Source organism: Cuculus canorus, chromosome Z, assembly GCF_017976375.1.
Source record: "Cuculus canorus isolate bCucCan1 chromosome Z, bCucCan1.pri, whole genome shotgun sequence".
Lineage (NCBI taxonomy): Eukaryota > Metazoa > Chordata > Aves > Cuculiformes > Cuculidae > Cuculus > Cuculus canorus.
The window spans coordinates 8,261,532-8,275,529 of NC_071441.1; the positions used below are offsets into that span (position 1 = coordinate 8,261,532).

Sequence of the window (13,998 nt, forward strand, 5' to 3'; positions counted from 1 at the left end):
AATGCCAAGGAATTGCAGTCACTGCCCCAAGATTAAATAGTCCCTGGCATGACTGTGGCCTGGTCAGCAAGAAGATTCCCAAACATTTCCCCCACTGAAGCTGCCCAGGGAGGGGCTGTCCTCAGCAGACAACTTGGATCCAGCTTTTGGAGGTGAAGTTTAGTAGTATGGACACAAACCATTCTGGACACAGGCCGCTACTCAGCTTCAGCAATGGAAAATGGATCCCAGCAAATTCACTGAAATAGATGCAGATATTGTGAAACTGTTTTGTTTTTGAGAGCAAAACTGTACCTAATCTACGTACACTATGGTTACACCATCACCAGCCGTCTTACTCTGTCATTAATGGATAGACACAAAGAACAGCAATGCTTTCGGTTGTATTTTTATTGAACAATAATAATCATACACTTTTTAAAACCAACCAGCTTATTAGATTTACATTCAAGAACTTGTAATGTCATTTATGACACTTGTAAAATAGTATTAATGTATGCAAATATTTACTACATTCTTTAAATAATTCTCCTCAGTCTGCTGAAGGACTGTGGGTTTGATACTGCTTTCACTGAAATCGAGGAAAATATTGCTTTTGATATCAGTAGATGAGAATCAACAGGCTTGCTTGTGAATATCCCAGGATAATATTGCTCCCCCTCAGAACTAAACATTCAATACAAGTTAAAATATGGTAGATTATGCAGTAGATTTATGTTCATGTCTTTCCAATTATCATGGCAAGAGCCTGCAAGGCTGTACTGGTGTTTGTATGTGTACTTCTGTCATCATCCTTTTGTTCTAGAGCAGCATGGTTCAGCACTGCTTTCTCAGGTGAAGGCAGCAGGCTTCCACCTATGTCAGCTTCCAATCAGGATTTAGACTCTTTAAAGGCTTTGGAGGTTCTGTCATTCATCATTTCAAAGGTATGTTTTCAGATTTTGCACCAAACTTTGGCTGCCGTGCTGTGTGCTCCTTCTTTCACTGTAGTCACTGTCAAAGTTCACATTGACTTCAATGCAAATATTAAATTCAAAACACATTTCAAGTGAGAGTGCTCTGTGTTACGAGACAGATCCTAAATTCATGCAATCCAGGTTCACTCTGATATAGGTACACCAATTTGTATCTTTAAATAATGCTAAGCAGCTTGTTTTATTTCAGGTTCACTTTTACAAATCAGTGTAACTACCAAGCTGCCATTTCTCTGGACAGAATTTAACTTTAGAAATCCATTTCAACACAATATATGTAAGAAGTGTTGTGGCTAAGTTATCCATAGTGTATAAACTGAAATGCTGGGTGTTTTTTCACTGAAGAAAGGCACATTTGCCTCTGAGGAATTGTCACCAAATTTCTAAAAACCAGAAAATGAGGAATGACTAATGTTGGTTTATTTAATTCACGCTGTTATATTCCTACATTATTATTATTATAGTTACTCAGGGGCATTGCTTTCTATCCTGGGATTTGTTGATGTGTGCTTCTTTCATGTTGGCTTCACACCAATAATTTCACTCACTTATGCAGTCCACTGAATTCAGTGAGAGCTTTTCTGGCCTCAGGCTGCAAGACTTGGAATCTGGCATTATTTAAATGAGGACAGTTGAATCATGTTGGTTTTTTAATATTACTATACATTCAGTAATCCCCAATACATTTCTCCATTCAAATACTTATCAGAACAAATATCAAAAATCATATACACTGTGCAGTCTATTTTTAAGTAAACATTTTTCTCTTGAAAAACAAAGTCACAATTGGCCTTCAGAGGTTACATTTTCATATGCTATAGATCTACTTTGTTCTTAAAGTGTGTTGTTGCATATTCAATAATCTGTGAGAAATGCATTCACTCGAAAGTCTTATGCGTGTAAGTAAATATCAGCGAGGATTTAGCCATTTCATTACTGGAGGGCGAATAACTTTCTCCTTAACGAATTCCTCTTTTACAGAGTTTCCATCCCCAGATGCCATGTCACTGTCTGAAAATATAAAAAAATAAAGCTGAATTTCATGAAAATGAAAGAATTAAACTATTGTCCTGCACCAATGTCCCTGGTTTGAGTAACACTTTCGAAAAATACTTAGTTCTTGACAGATCTTGCAGAAATCTCCCTAGGTGCCTCAAATTACCTAGTTGCAAAATTTCTGCCAAATTATGGCATAAGCCAGATGTGTTTTCTAATAGCTTAAGCATAAGGCAGGTGATTTGTTTCCAGTTCTCACCGTAACGGTCTGGTGTGACATGGAACCAAGCAGCACATCCCCACAGTATCTGTAGCAGTGAATTAAACATGCCAGGAATAGCTCTGTAACTGAGGTCAGGTGGCATGGAACAGCTTGGTGCACGCCACCAAACATTCTTACTCTCTAAAACAATGTGAAAGATATCCAGTTTGCCTACTGGAAATGGTCCCTGGCTAATAGCGATTCCCAGTCTGTGGCTTGAGGTTGGTTGCCATGAGTAGCTAGGCTGGGACAAAATATGCCAGTCGCTGTCCTACTGTTTGATAGTGAAGGTGGAACACCCCATGGCACTGTTAAATTTGCTAGGGTATATGTAGCCATAATGTCATTAACATACGCATAGCTCAGAAACTCACCTGTTTGAAACAGAGAAGCATTCTGAACTGTTTTAATTCCCTGCGGATCTGTCCTACATGCTATAGCTACCCCTGAAGATTACTAATAAATGAAACTCCATGTGACTTTCCAAGAAATAATACCCACAGCGTCCCTGGTCTATTTGCGGTGGCAGGTCTCAGAGGACAGAAATCAGTGTGGAATCACCACAGGCAAAAAATACCGTTTGTTTCTATGAGGTCATGACCTCACCCTGGCTGGGATCAGATAAGCTGCTAAACACTAAGGAAGCAGAAGGTTTGGGACCACAAGCAAGGGCCTGAGAGGAAAGAGGAAGAGGAACTGGTGAAAACAGGCTACCTGAGAAGATTTGGAATATGGGCAACATACGGAAAAATAAATTATGAATATTTTTTTCATGTTATTTCAGTACCTCTGGTAACAAACAAAACCTGGAAATGCAAAAGAATACAATTGTGTAGAAAAATAGAAAAAGATCTGGACTGATCCACCATACAAATTTTTTTTAAAGATCATTTTAAATGTCATATGAGCACAAACTGCAGAAGTTTGCGTCTGTCTAACTTTCTCTGAATGGAGGCTGGGGGAAAGACAATGCGGGTTTTAAGGCAGCAGACTCTATATAGCTTAATATAGCAGGAGAAAATCATAATAAGGCACACTAACTGCAGTTAAAGGAGTACTAAAATTCAAAGTCTCTTGAGTGAAATCATAGAAAGATCCAAATGGGTCTAGGACTAAATTTCCGATGTTTATTTAAAATCTTTGCATTTGTCTGGATTTTGAATGGTGTTTATATTTAGAGTAAACACTGTTAAATCAAATATAGCTTAATTCCATCAGGTGAAGAACAGAAGGAAAAGAAATCTTAATCCCAGTTTTAAAAACTTCAGTTATCTCTGCTTCCTGCCTCAAAAATAATCATTTCTCACACATCTTTGTTTTAATTCAGAAAGATCTGTTACAGGCTTCAGACATAGTCTTAAAGAATTTATTCCAGAAGTACGAAAATAAAACATTTTATAAACCAGTTTGCTGGCATCTGAAGATGTATAAAGCTTTGTCTTCATAGAAAAAAAAGATGTTATTTTTATCATATATTATCTAACATTAGTAAATGTGACCTAGTGAAATCCTATTCTACGCAAAGCAGCAACACACATCACATCTGAATTGGTTAATGCAAATTCTGTCAGAGACTCTCACTGCACAGGTGGTGTTGTACTGCTAATGTGTGCAACAACTGCAACCATACTATGATTTCAAAACATTTTCACCATCTGTCACAGCTCATCTAATTTCTTGCCTTATTTTAAGGGACCTGCTAATAAAAAAAAAAAGGTACCTTATATTGTTAGCTGTTTGCACAGCTCCACCAAAGTACACATCATGCACACAGAGCAAATACACAGTGGCAGCAGATCATATACAAGATGATTTCTGCTAAAGTCAACTGCCCCGTGAAATCTTACCTGTGTGTGAAACTATTTTTCGTCGATTTGTAGGTTTTGAAGCAGACAGCTGAAAAAATGGGAACTTCAGACACTTGCCAGTTACTCTGTCACAGATGCCAGAGGGACAGTTGCAGGTTTTCCTGCATTCCGTTCCATAGGTACCATAGGGACACTCTGAAAAAAAGTAAAAGAGCGAAGCAGTCCTCAGTGATCCAAGTCAGATGCCAGAACTCTTAAGCATTTCTCTGCTTACATCCTCAAAAGCGGAAAACCTTTGGGTAAGGGTCAGCAAAACTTAACCACGCAATTTTAGCCTTCCAACTGCTGTCACAAGTATTTTCCAGTTTTAACAGTCCTCACCACACATTACATACATTTTTTTTCTTATAGCTTACTTACAATGTCCTAAAAGTAATCCTTCTCTGAAGCTCTTATAGTATTAAAATGCAAGGCAATATGAATATGTAAGTGTGTAATCACCAAGTGTGTAGCTAAAGGATTAACATTGGATTTGGTAAAGAAGAAGAAGACGTAGTCTTCAGAAAGTTCCTGAATTCACTATTTGGGCATGATATTATACAACTTACATGACTCTCATGATGTAGAGCTGCAATCAATTGCTCGCACCAGGCTGCTTTTGGTGGGGCACTGCGCGCGGGCTCGGTGGAAGCATCGGCCCTCGCCCTGAGGAGCTATCCAGCAAACTCATGGCTCTGCCTGGAGATGCTCACAGCTCTTGGGGAAGAGCCTGCCCCTAAGCAACAGCTTCTCAGACAGCAAAGGTCCACCTTCCCATGGCAGACAGCAATGAGCTTACCTACATCTCCAGCCTCAAGAGTGAGTATGCTTGAAAGGAACCGCTGGTACTAAGGCAGGTGCCTGGTTATACTGCCCCTAGTCACATACTGCCCTGATTCAAATCTCCCATCCCTGAGCAAGCTCGTCGAGGATCACCTAAAGGCACCTGTCAGGACAGGACCAAATGTTTTTTGGAAAAAGAAAAAAGAATCAGGTGCAGAAGATTTGCTCCACTCCATAGCTGACACATACCACGTGCTGGATCGCATGGCTTCCCAAAGGGTTTAAATCTGGGTCACAGCCCTTATAATCCTCTGTCTTACTGTTGAACAGGGTACCTTCCCAGGACCATAGATGAAGGGATGGAGCTAAGGAAAATCCAGCTCCAACATCCCCTTTCCCCAGACAAGAGAACGCCCCAAGAAAAGTTTGGGATGCCTCAGGAGAAAAGTCTTTATGCTCATGCAGTCCTTGCCAAGCCAGGGTGCTTGGTCACCTTAAACAGCAAGTAGTGAAGAGTTTCCAGTTCAGCTGCTAAAGACCATTCAGGGCTGCACCAAGGATCCACCTAGCCCAGGCTTCGCTTAAAAAAGAAGATGACCATGATAAGCACAAATGATACCTCCTTCCTCATATTCCTTCCCATTTTCAGCTCTGGGACCTCCTGAGCCAGACATACTTTCTGTGCATAAAGCACCCACAACAAGGTTAACCTTCACAGTTTGTCCAGTCTTCCCTTGAATCAATGAAAATATTTAGTTTTGCCACACATCCTAGGCTATCTGAAAATCAGACTAATGCCCCAAAATGAAAGTAACATTTTATCACCCACTGCATGCCCAATGGATATGCTTCTGTAAATGAAAAGCAGTAGAAAATCAATTAATTCCCTGCTAGAGACTGCACATGAATCCCTCCAGCCGGGAGGACCTCACTGAGCTTCACAGAACTACCCCTCAAAACCAAGGACACTCTCTGATCTGCTGTTTGTTCACATAAATTAAAAACAAAATCCTGCCAAAGGAAAACAGGTTTTGTGTGCACAATCCTCTCTGGGGGACATACCACATGGACCATCAGTCTGCCGGCTGAAAGCACTCAGCCAGCCAGCCCAGAGAAGTGGGATTGCAAAGTTGCTCAGAACAGCACAGAAACAAGTTTGAGTACAAAGCACTTGGCTCGGTGTGAAATAATCCTGGAATTGATGCTGCTCATCAAATTTGACAAAACTGAGATTTGAGTCAATTTTACTGTTACAAGATTTTTTTCAGCAGGAACCTGCTCCTCAATAAATTGCAAATAGATCTCAATGATATAAGAGAAGCTAGAGCAGGTTTTTTACTGTTCTAACTCATGTTTAGAGCTGTTTACTAATAAAAGTGCAGAGCACCAGTATTTCTTAGCCTATTTTGAACAATAATGATGGCTACTGATAGTAATATGATGCACTCTTATAATATCAAAAGAACTCAAAAAATTGCTCTGAAACATATACTGTCCATGGTTTACCCATTTTAGAAATGATTAACTGATAAACAGAGAGTTCAGGTCACTTTTCTACAACTTAAAGGTAAACCAGTCACAGGCAACAAGAGAGAAATTTGCCATCCTGACTCTGTGAATTATTACAAATGTGGAAGTTATTGAAATGAGTGATCTGATGCCATAGCTATAAAATTACAGTACTTGGCCCCTTACTTTGCCTGATAAAATTCACATACATACAGAAAGAGATTATACTGTTTCAGAGCTGACATGAAAAAAGGAAAATAATCATAAATGACATTTATAATACTTAGTGTAAATACATACATAAGGAATATAAGCCTTAAATAGCAATATAAAACTCCAAGTCAAATTATGGCTTAATTGAAATTAATGAGGGTTTTTCCGCTGACTCACTGGGGAAAAAAAATAGACAGAGTAAAATGAAAAAAATTGCATTATATTTTCTACTTAGAGCTTCCAAGATTTAGCTGCAGAGATTCAGATCTCACGTCCCTTTATGTTTCTATTTTTCCCATTTGAAGTGTGAGATTGCAAAGAAATTCCTATGAGCACACTGAAAAGTATATAATCATTCAAAACTATTAAAAGAGTTATAGGTGGTATCTTGTACTGCAGTAATTTTTAATAAACTGATGGTCAGCCAGCTATCTCCTTAAAATAATTTTCTGGTGAGTGTATCAAAAGTATTCTCTTTATGTGTAAATCCTAGTCTTTAGAAAGTCGTGGTTTTGGTTTCACCCTGAAACACACACATGGATTGATTTTTAAATATCAATGTAAATGAGTGTGTGCTGTATGTGAGTCAGCCTGAATGATTTTTGCAGCATCTGGTCCTAAGTCAGTTCTTTAACTGTGCCTAGTAATACTCCTCACATTTAACAGCCAAGACATCTATGTTTTTGAGGAAGCTGTTCAAAGGTATACCTGTACCTACTTACTGAAGTGGTAAATTACATGGGAAAACTCATTGTAGTCATACTTTGCAGTGCCTTTTTAAAAAAAAATATTTATTTTTAAAACTTTTGTGCTACTCATTAATCTAATACCTCCTCTCCTTTCAAAATTTCTCCTTTCTGAATGGAGTGAGGAAAGGTCTTAAATGAAAAATGCCGGTATAATCTACGACTAAAGAAATCAGTTTGCAGCATACCTGGAATAAGCTGGGAGCAGTGGCTTGCTGCTTATCTTACAGTCAGCTTCTGTTCTGTTATTCTCATCTTTCAGGCAGAATGGTCTCTGTTTGCTTCCCCTGACCACATCCCTAGGATAGCTGAGCACCTCAGAGGCAGGACTGAATTAAACATAACAATTTTCCCAGGCTCTCAGGCAGTGCTGTTATCTCCATGTCCCAGACCCCACAGAGAGCACTTAGTCCCTGGACAGGCAGCTGGCAATGCCGGAGGGAAGCTCACGCCAGGAGAAGCCCAGCAGGGGCAGGCACCCTATGGCAATGTTGAACTCACAAGATTAAAGTCTTTGCAATTTATATAAAGCCACCCAGCAAATCAGCAGAAGGATCAGGAATAGTGCCTGGGTCTCTCAAGTCCCAGTCAAAAATTTCATCTCCAAGCACACCCTGTCTATATTTCCTCACACATGACTCCAAGTCTAAACAGTATTCTCACATTAATAAACCTGCTCTGTCTATTTGTAACACCTTTTAATATCAGCAGGTCTTTTCCACTTTCTTCTTGGCTAAGGGCTGAGCTGGAAAAACCCCGTTGTAGACCTTTCAAGCAGGAGGCAAACTCCATATGTACGTTGCTGTCAAATTGTCACAGTGGGTGCATGCAAAGTGAATACTGTTACCTTTGCAGATACCAAATTCATCACCAAAGTCATCCTCCTCAGTGTAAAACTGGCACTTCAGCCCAGGACCACACTTGACACCATCCATACCCGAGACCGTACGATAGCAAGTCTCCCCCAGAGCAGCTGCACACACTCTGCAGCAGCCACAGTCATCCAGCACTGTTCGCTTACAGCGCAAGGTACTTTTGCATGCGTTACTGTCACAGGGCTCAGGACAATCTACTGCGTATTTCGCACTCCAAGCAGCTCCAGCGTACACAGGCATCAGGAGGAGTGTGAGAAACAGGAAGACCTTCATGTCTTGCAGGGGTAAAAGCTCCGTCTCAAAGAGCAGGCTTTAACGCTCAGCCTGCTGGTGCTTTTGTGCTGAGGGAAGCAGCAGAACAGAATCCAAAGTGGTAGCTGCACTCATCAGCCTACAAGTTTATGAGCTTTATACAGTGTGTTGCCCACATGCTGCACCGTCGTCAGCTTCCTCAATCCGGCAGTGCTGCTCCTGCCAGCCTCCCTTGTTTCAGTTTATGAAATCCAGGATGAAGGTTGGATTAGCACTCTGCTGCCATCCAGGAATTGAAAAGCCCGAGCTGATGTAATCTGTTATGTTTAGTTGGTTGTTTTGCATGAGGACTAAAAACTCTCTCACATCCGTCTCAAACGCTCAAGGACGTCTGCCAAAAGGAGAAAAAAAACCCACACACACAACCAGAAAAAAAACCACCAACCTCGAGTAGGTTGCATACCTTCCTGCAGGACAGGGATCATTCTGACAATGGGCACACTGCTGACAAGTCAGCTCTGCCTCAGTAACACAGCTCGTGCAGCCAGAAGAAAATCACACTGACTCATCTCGCTGCTGAAAAAATAATCTTTAAAAGAATAAATCTTTGCCTTCCCCTTCAAGGGGACTTGGACACTTACTTTAAGGAACACAGTGAGATCATGCCTTTTAACAGCCAAGCTCAATGTTTCATTGGTGCTTTTTCTGCCTGCATCAAAATGGTACTTTTTAATCAGTATTTAGGTGGAGGTAAATTAAATATTTCACTCAGAGATTACTGCTAGAACTAAAAACAGGTCAGACAGAAACCAGCATCTTGTGGGATCTTCCGCAGGAAGTTCAGGAGACTGATCAATGAGCTGCCCCGACCTCACCACCAAAGGGGGAAATCCCCATCCATCACCAGCACTGTCTGCACAGCATTAACATGGATCCGGGGGGGGGGGGGGCTGCTTCTCCTCCTCTTTACACCACCTCTATCCTGATCAAACTCTATGGGATGCCCTGATGTTGCTTTTCAATGAGATCAATGTAAATAAAGACAAAAAAGCCTCAGTTTCCCCCATCCCCCCTTAGACCTTATTCACGCCAACAGAGCCTTGACAAGAAACAGCAAACAACTGAAGAGTTCAGTGAAACAGATGAGCCACCAGAGAGATGGAAATTTCAGCTCTCAAGAAAGATCTACAGGAAAGGAAAAACGGAATAAATCTAGCCATAAGTAATTCTCTGAATTCCAAAAGTTACTGCCACTGAAGTTATTGGGAACCAAATTGGTCTAAACTTGTATGTGACCAGCTTGCCATTTGGGAATTCTGTGTCTCGAGTGGGCTGAGGACACTGCCAGTAGGCTGTCAGATAAAATGAAGGGTTGGATATACAGGACAGCAGAAAAGCTTTTTCTTCATGGATGCAAATGTGAATTATGGATGCAAAATAGAACGCTCAACTCTTCTGTCCTGTGAAGAAGACGAGAAAACCAGAATACTGTAAGTTGCATTTGGGTGTTGTTCATTTACTGCTGGTATAGGATAGGATAGGATAGGATAGGATAGGATAGGATAGGATAGGATAGGATAGGATAGGATAGGATAGGATAGGATAGGATAGGATAGGATAGGATAGCATGGTTTGGCAGAGCAGAGCATTGCATAGCAGAGAAAGATGAGAAAAGCATAGAAAAAGGTAAGTGAAGTGCATTGAAGCATGGCAAAGCAAAGAGAAGTGAAGAGAACTTGTCATGTTTGACACATGTCAAAGGGAACTATACTCAGGCAAATATTTGCAGGCATCCATATTATATAGCATATAATTACTGAAAATACAGTTCTTCTAATCACAGGTGCCAGCTGGCAGACGTTTATATGCGCCAGCTTGTGCATGTTTTCACACGTGATCTCAGTCCGACCAGTGAATTTAAAGTGTAAAAATCAAAGCACTATGTTGAAGTCTCGCACAAACAAACAGTGCTATTAAGTAGTCATGAGGCAACAGCAATCAGCTGTAGTAGACAACTTCATCTTCAAAATGAAGATGATATCTGATACCACATAACTCTGGGAAGTGAAAGGAATACTTCAAACATGGAGGTGAAGATTGCAGCAGAAAACCGCGAAAGAATGAAAGTGTGGGATTATAATGAGTAGATAAATTAGAAATGGATGTGCTATCCCTGACCCCATCACAACTGCACCGGGGCAAAAACTTTCCTTAAAAAAACAACTCAACCTAACATTTCCCCCATGGTTCACAGGTCATCAGAATAATGAAAACCACTGCTTATTTCTGCTGGCATTAGCATCAACTAAAATTGATGTTGGTTTATATTAAGAGGTCAGGCTGTGACCCGTGTGGCTGAGGAGTCTATGTCAATCCCACTGGGCAGTCCCTCACGAGTAGAAAGAGGCTGAGACCAATCAGAGGGCCAAGGAGCACGGCTACAGGCAGTAACTATTCCAGTCTCCTGGCCAAATCTGCTCACAGGGGTGAAGTGGCCCGAAGTAGCAGGTTGCATACTTAGTGTATAAGACTTCTGAGGTCTGCAGCAGTAAGGAGCAGGAAGGCTTTCCCTTTAGTCTCCCTTAAGTTAATTCACACCTGCCCCTAAATTCGTATCTGCTTGCTTACTCAGAAGACACAACAGAGAAGTGTGCAGACCCATCCACACACACAGAGGCACTGAAGTCTAGTAGTAAACACCACCAGGTAAATTTTGTTCTGTAAATACGTTTAGGAAATGCTCCTTGTATAAAACACCAAAAGAGATCTGAAGGGGCTGCATTTCATGTTTGGGTTTCTCACATGGAAAATGTCCTAGGGAGATGATAAAATAAAAAAAATTACACACAGATGTGGTGAGGAAAAAAAATCATAAAAGAAATCAGCATACTCCCCTAGCAACTAGCCAATATTATTTGGAAGAAGATGGAAACTGCATTCTGTGCTTGGAGCTAGAAGCCAAAGCAAATTATTACAATGGATCAAAAAATACATGTCATGGAAGAAAACAATATGAAAATATAGATGTCTGGCTTATACATGAGTATCACGGAGGAAATAATGGTACTAGGATCTTCCACACTGTCCACTGATCAAGTAGTGATATAAATCCAGGGTTATTCCCTCTGGTTTTAATGCTTCTTTATTGTTTTACCTGTGGAATCCATTAAGGTTTTCTTTCCAATGAACAGCTTGATCCCGAAAAGCTCTGAACTAAGCTCTGCCTTGAAAACTGGTGCAACAGAAATTAATTAAGCTTCCCCAGGTATCAATAGCAGAAAATTTGGCACCATTATTTAACTTGTGGTATAAAAATTATAAATGTGGAAGATTTTCTGGATCAGACCAGATTAGTGGTAATTATTTTTTTTCCACATTTACTGTATAAACTGTCTCGGTGCCAGTTTACATCATAATTACATCAGCATATATAATGTTTGGCATTCTGTCTAGAAGTGGAGAAGTTTTCAACCTTTACGTTCAACACTTTAGAGGGAACTGAGTAATCCCTAGTTTACTACCAGTAAGCTGCGAACTGTGTTTCCAGCTAAATACTGCAGAGCACAAATTTTCTAATTCTTGTGTGAATAAACCATTTCTCAAGCTCAGGCAACATGTGTGGGGTGCTTGAGGTTGTATTTATGCCCTCTGAAAAGTTTGACCCCCATCTGTTAAAGATGTCCATGAAATGACATACCTCACAATATATGATTATTTTGTGCTGATACATACGAGCGGTCCATTTGTTAGGTCAGTACTCCAACGTTTTACACCTTTTACTCTTTAGATAGACAGATTATTATGCACTTCAGTTCTTCTGAATTTAAGCAATCTGGCCAATTGTTGTTATCCAGTCTTTTGAACATGTAAAGTTGGGATAAGCAGGAAGTATTAATATCTCTTTAAACGTAGGAAAAGTTCTAATACATGACCCTTGTTGCTCATTTACAAAAGGCAGTCCCTAAACTAAAAATATGTTACCGTACATTCCTGAATGATCCAACCTTTTCCCAGGCTTCCTTTACAAAAAGCCATAAGCACAATGCTATACGAGAAGTAAAGATTCAAAGGGAAATACTGAAAGGAAGCTGAGCTGCAAAGTCCAAAATGAAAAGCCAGAAATAGGAAGTAAAAGATTAGAATCAGGAAAGTGAGATAGCAGCAAGGACTCCCTTTTGTATGATTTCTTTTCTTGTATCTTTGCAATGAATTGCTAATTACTCTTTGTTGCGTCTGTAACATGGCAACTCAACTTCACTCTGGTAAAAATAGATGTTTTGGGACATTTCCTACTTGCTGAAGGCAAGAGATGTTTACATCCTTTCTCCAGGCAGACCAGGTGTTACGCAGAGGAATGAGTAGACTGCTACCTATGCACAGACTTCAGGAGCTGTTACAGAAATTATTGGATATGGTGAGTTTATCTGTAGAGAACCTCAGGAGCTAGAGACATAGCTAGATTAGAGTGTATTAAAAATATGATTGCCCACAACCATATAAATCTGTGGCCAAATTGTGGCCAAATTTGGAATTCAAAGCCAAACTGACTGCATGTAACTTCTCTGAGTTTCCTCCCTCAGATGTATGGCCATACAGACCATGCTGGGCACCTTTCAGCACTGTGCTACTGAGCCCATATGGCACAGTCCTGTTCCTCAAGAGGTCACAGGTGTGTCCTGGCTCTGACTGAAGGATCTCTGCACTGTGTCAGCCTTGCATAGTGTGTTGATTCCCAGTGATTTTAAAAACACTGCAATTATCCGTGTAGCAGAAATCAGGCTTTCCCTCAATTGATTCATGGATCAATTCAAATAATTCTGCTGTGCTTGCAGAACATATTCAAGAGACAGAAAATATCACAGAGTGGTGGAAGAAACTCTACCACATGGCAACGGAGATCAGTTTTGTCCACGGAAGGCAAGTTTGGGTTTGTGAATACTGTGAAATTTAACCTTTCCCTGCTCAATGCGAATGGTAACTGTACTCTGATGCTATCAGTCCCTGATAACTAAGCCAAATTCCCATTTGACAAATGTTTCTTTTTGGTACCTGTGCAAAATATCGAAGTGCACCATTTGGTTTTCAAATCATAGGTACTAATTTTAGAATCAAATATTTTAGGACTGGTGGGGAAAATTCTTTTACTTGCAACTCAAGCTGATTTTGATCTCTGCCCTTCAATTAAGAAAAAAAAAAGGTGACATTTCTATAGACATTTATGGGAATAGAACCATATTGCAAGTATTAATATGATTTCTACTTTTCCATATTGAAATAAGTTTTTGAAAAACCCTCTTGCAATTAAGCAGTGCTGTTGTCTCACAACCTTTCTGCAGAAGTTTTAGCCATGCTTTATGTATAGGCAGGCTTGACTAAGTAGCTATTTCTTGGAATTCATTTAGATAAGCAAAATCATCAAATTTATATAAATTGTCATTTGTCTTTAAGAGAAAATGTCTCTCCCTGTTCATAAATGCCCATCTTTGAAGCATAAGCACTTCCCAGAATAAGTAGATGATCCCAGGAAGGCCATAAGAGGAC

The 13,998-nt window shown here is 40.2% G+C and overlaps 1 protein-coding gene across 1 annotated transcript; it reads right to left on the bottom strand.

Annotated features, from left to right (window-relative positions):
- Positions 1 to 386: 386 nt before the first annotated feature.
- Positions 387 to 8,759, bottom strand: ESM1 (endothelial cell specific molecule 1). The gene is made up of 3 exons (XM_009555836.2): positions 8,178 to 8,759; positions 4,080 to 4,235; positions 387 to 1,985 (listed from the first exon to the last, which is right to left on the bottom strand). Exons 1-3 carry the CDS (start codon positions 8,476 to 8,478, stop codon positions 1,885 to 1,887), a joined length of 558 nt encoding a protein of 185 aa, XP_009554131.1. The 5' UTR covers positions 8,479 to 8,759; the 3' UTR covers positions 387 to 1,884.
- Positions 8,760 to 13,998: the final 5,239 nt, after the last annotated feature.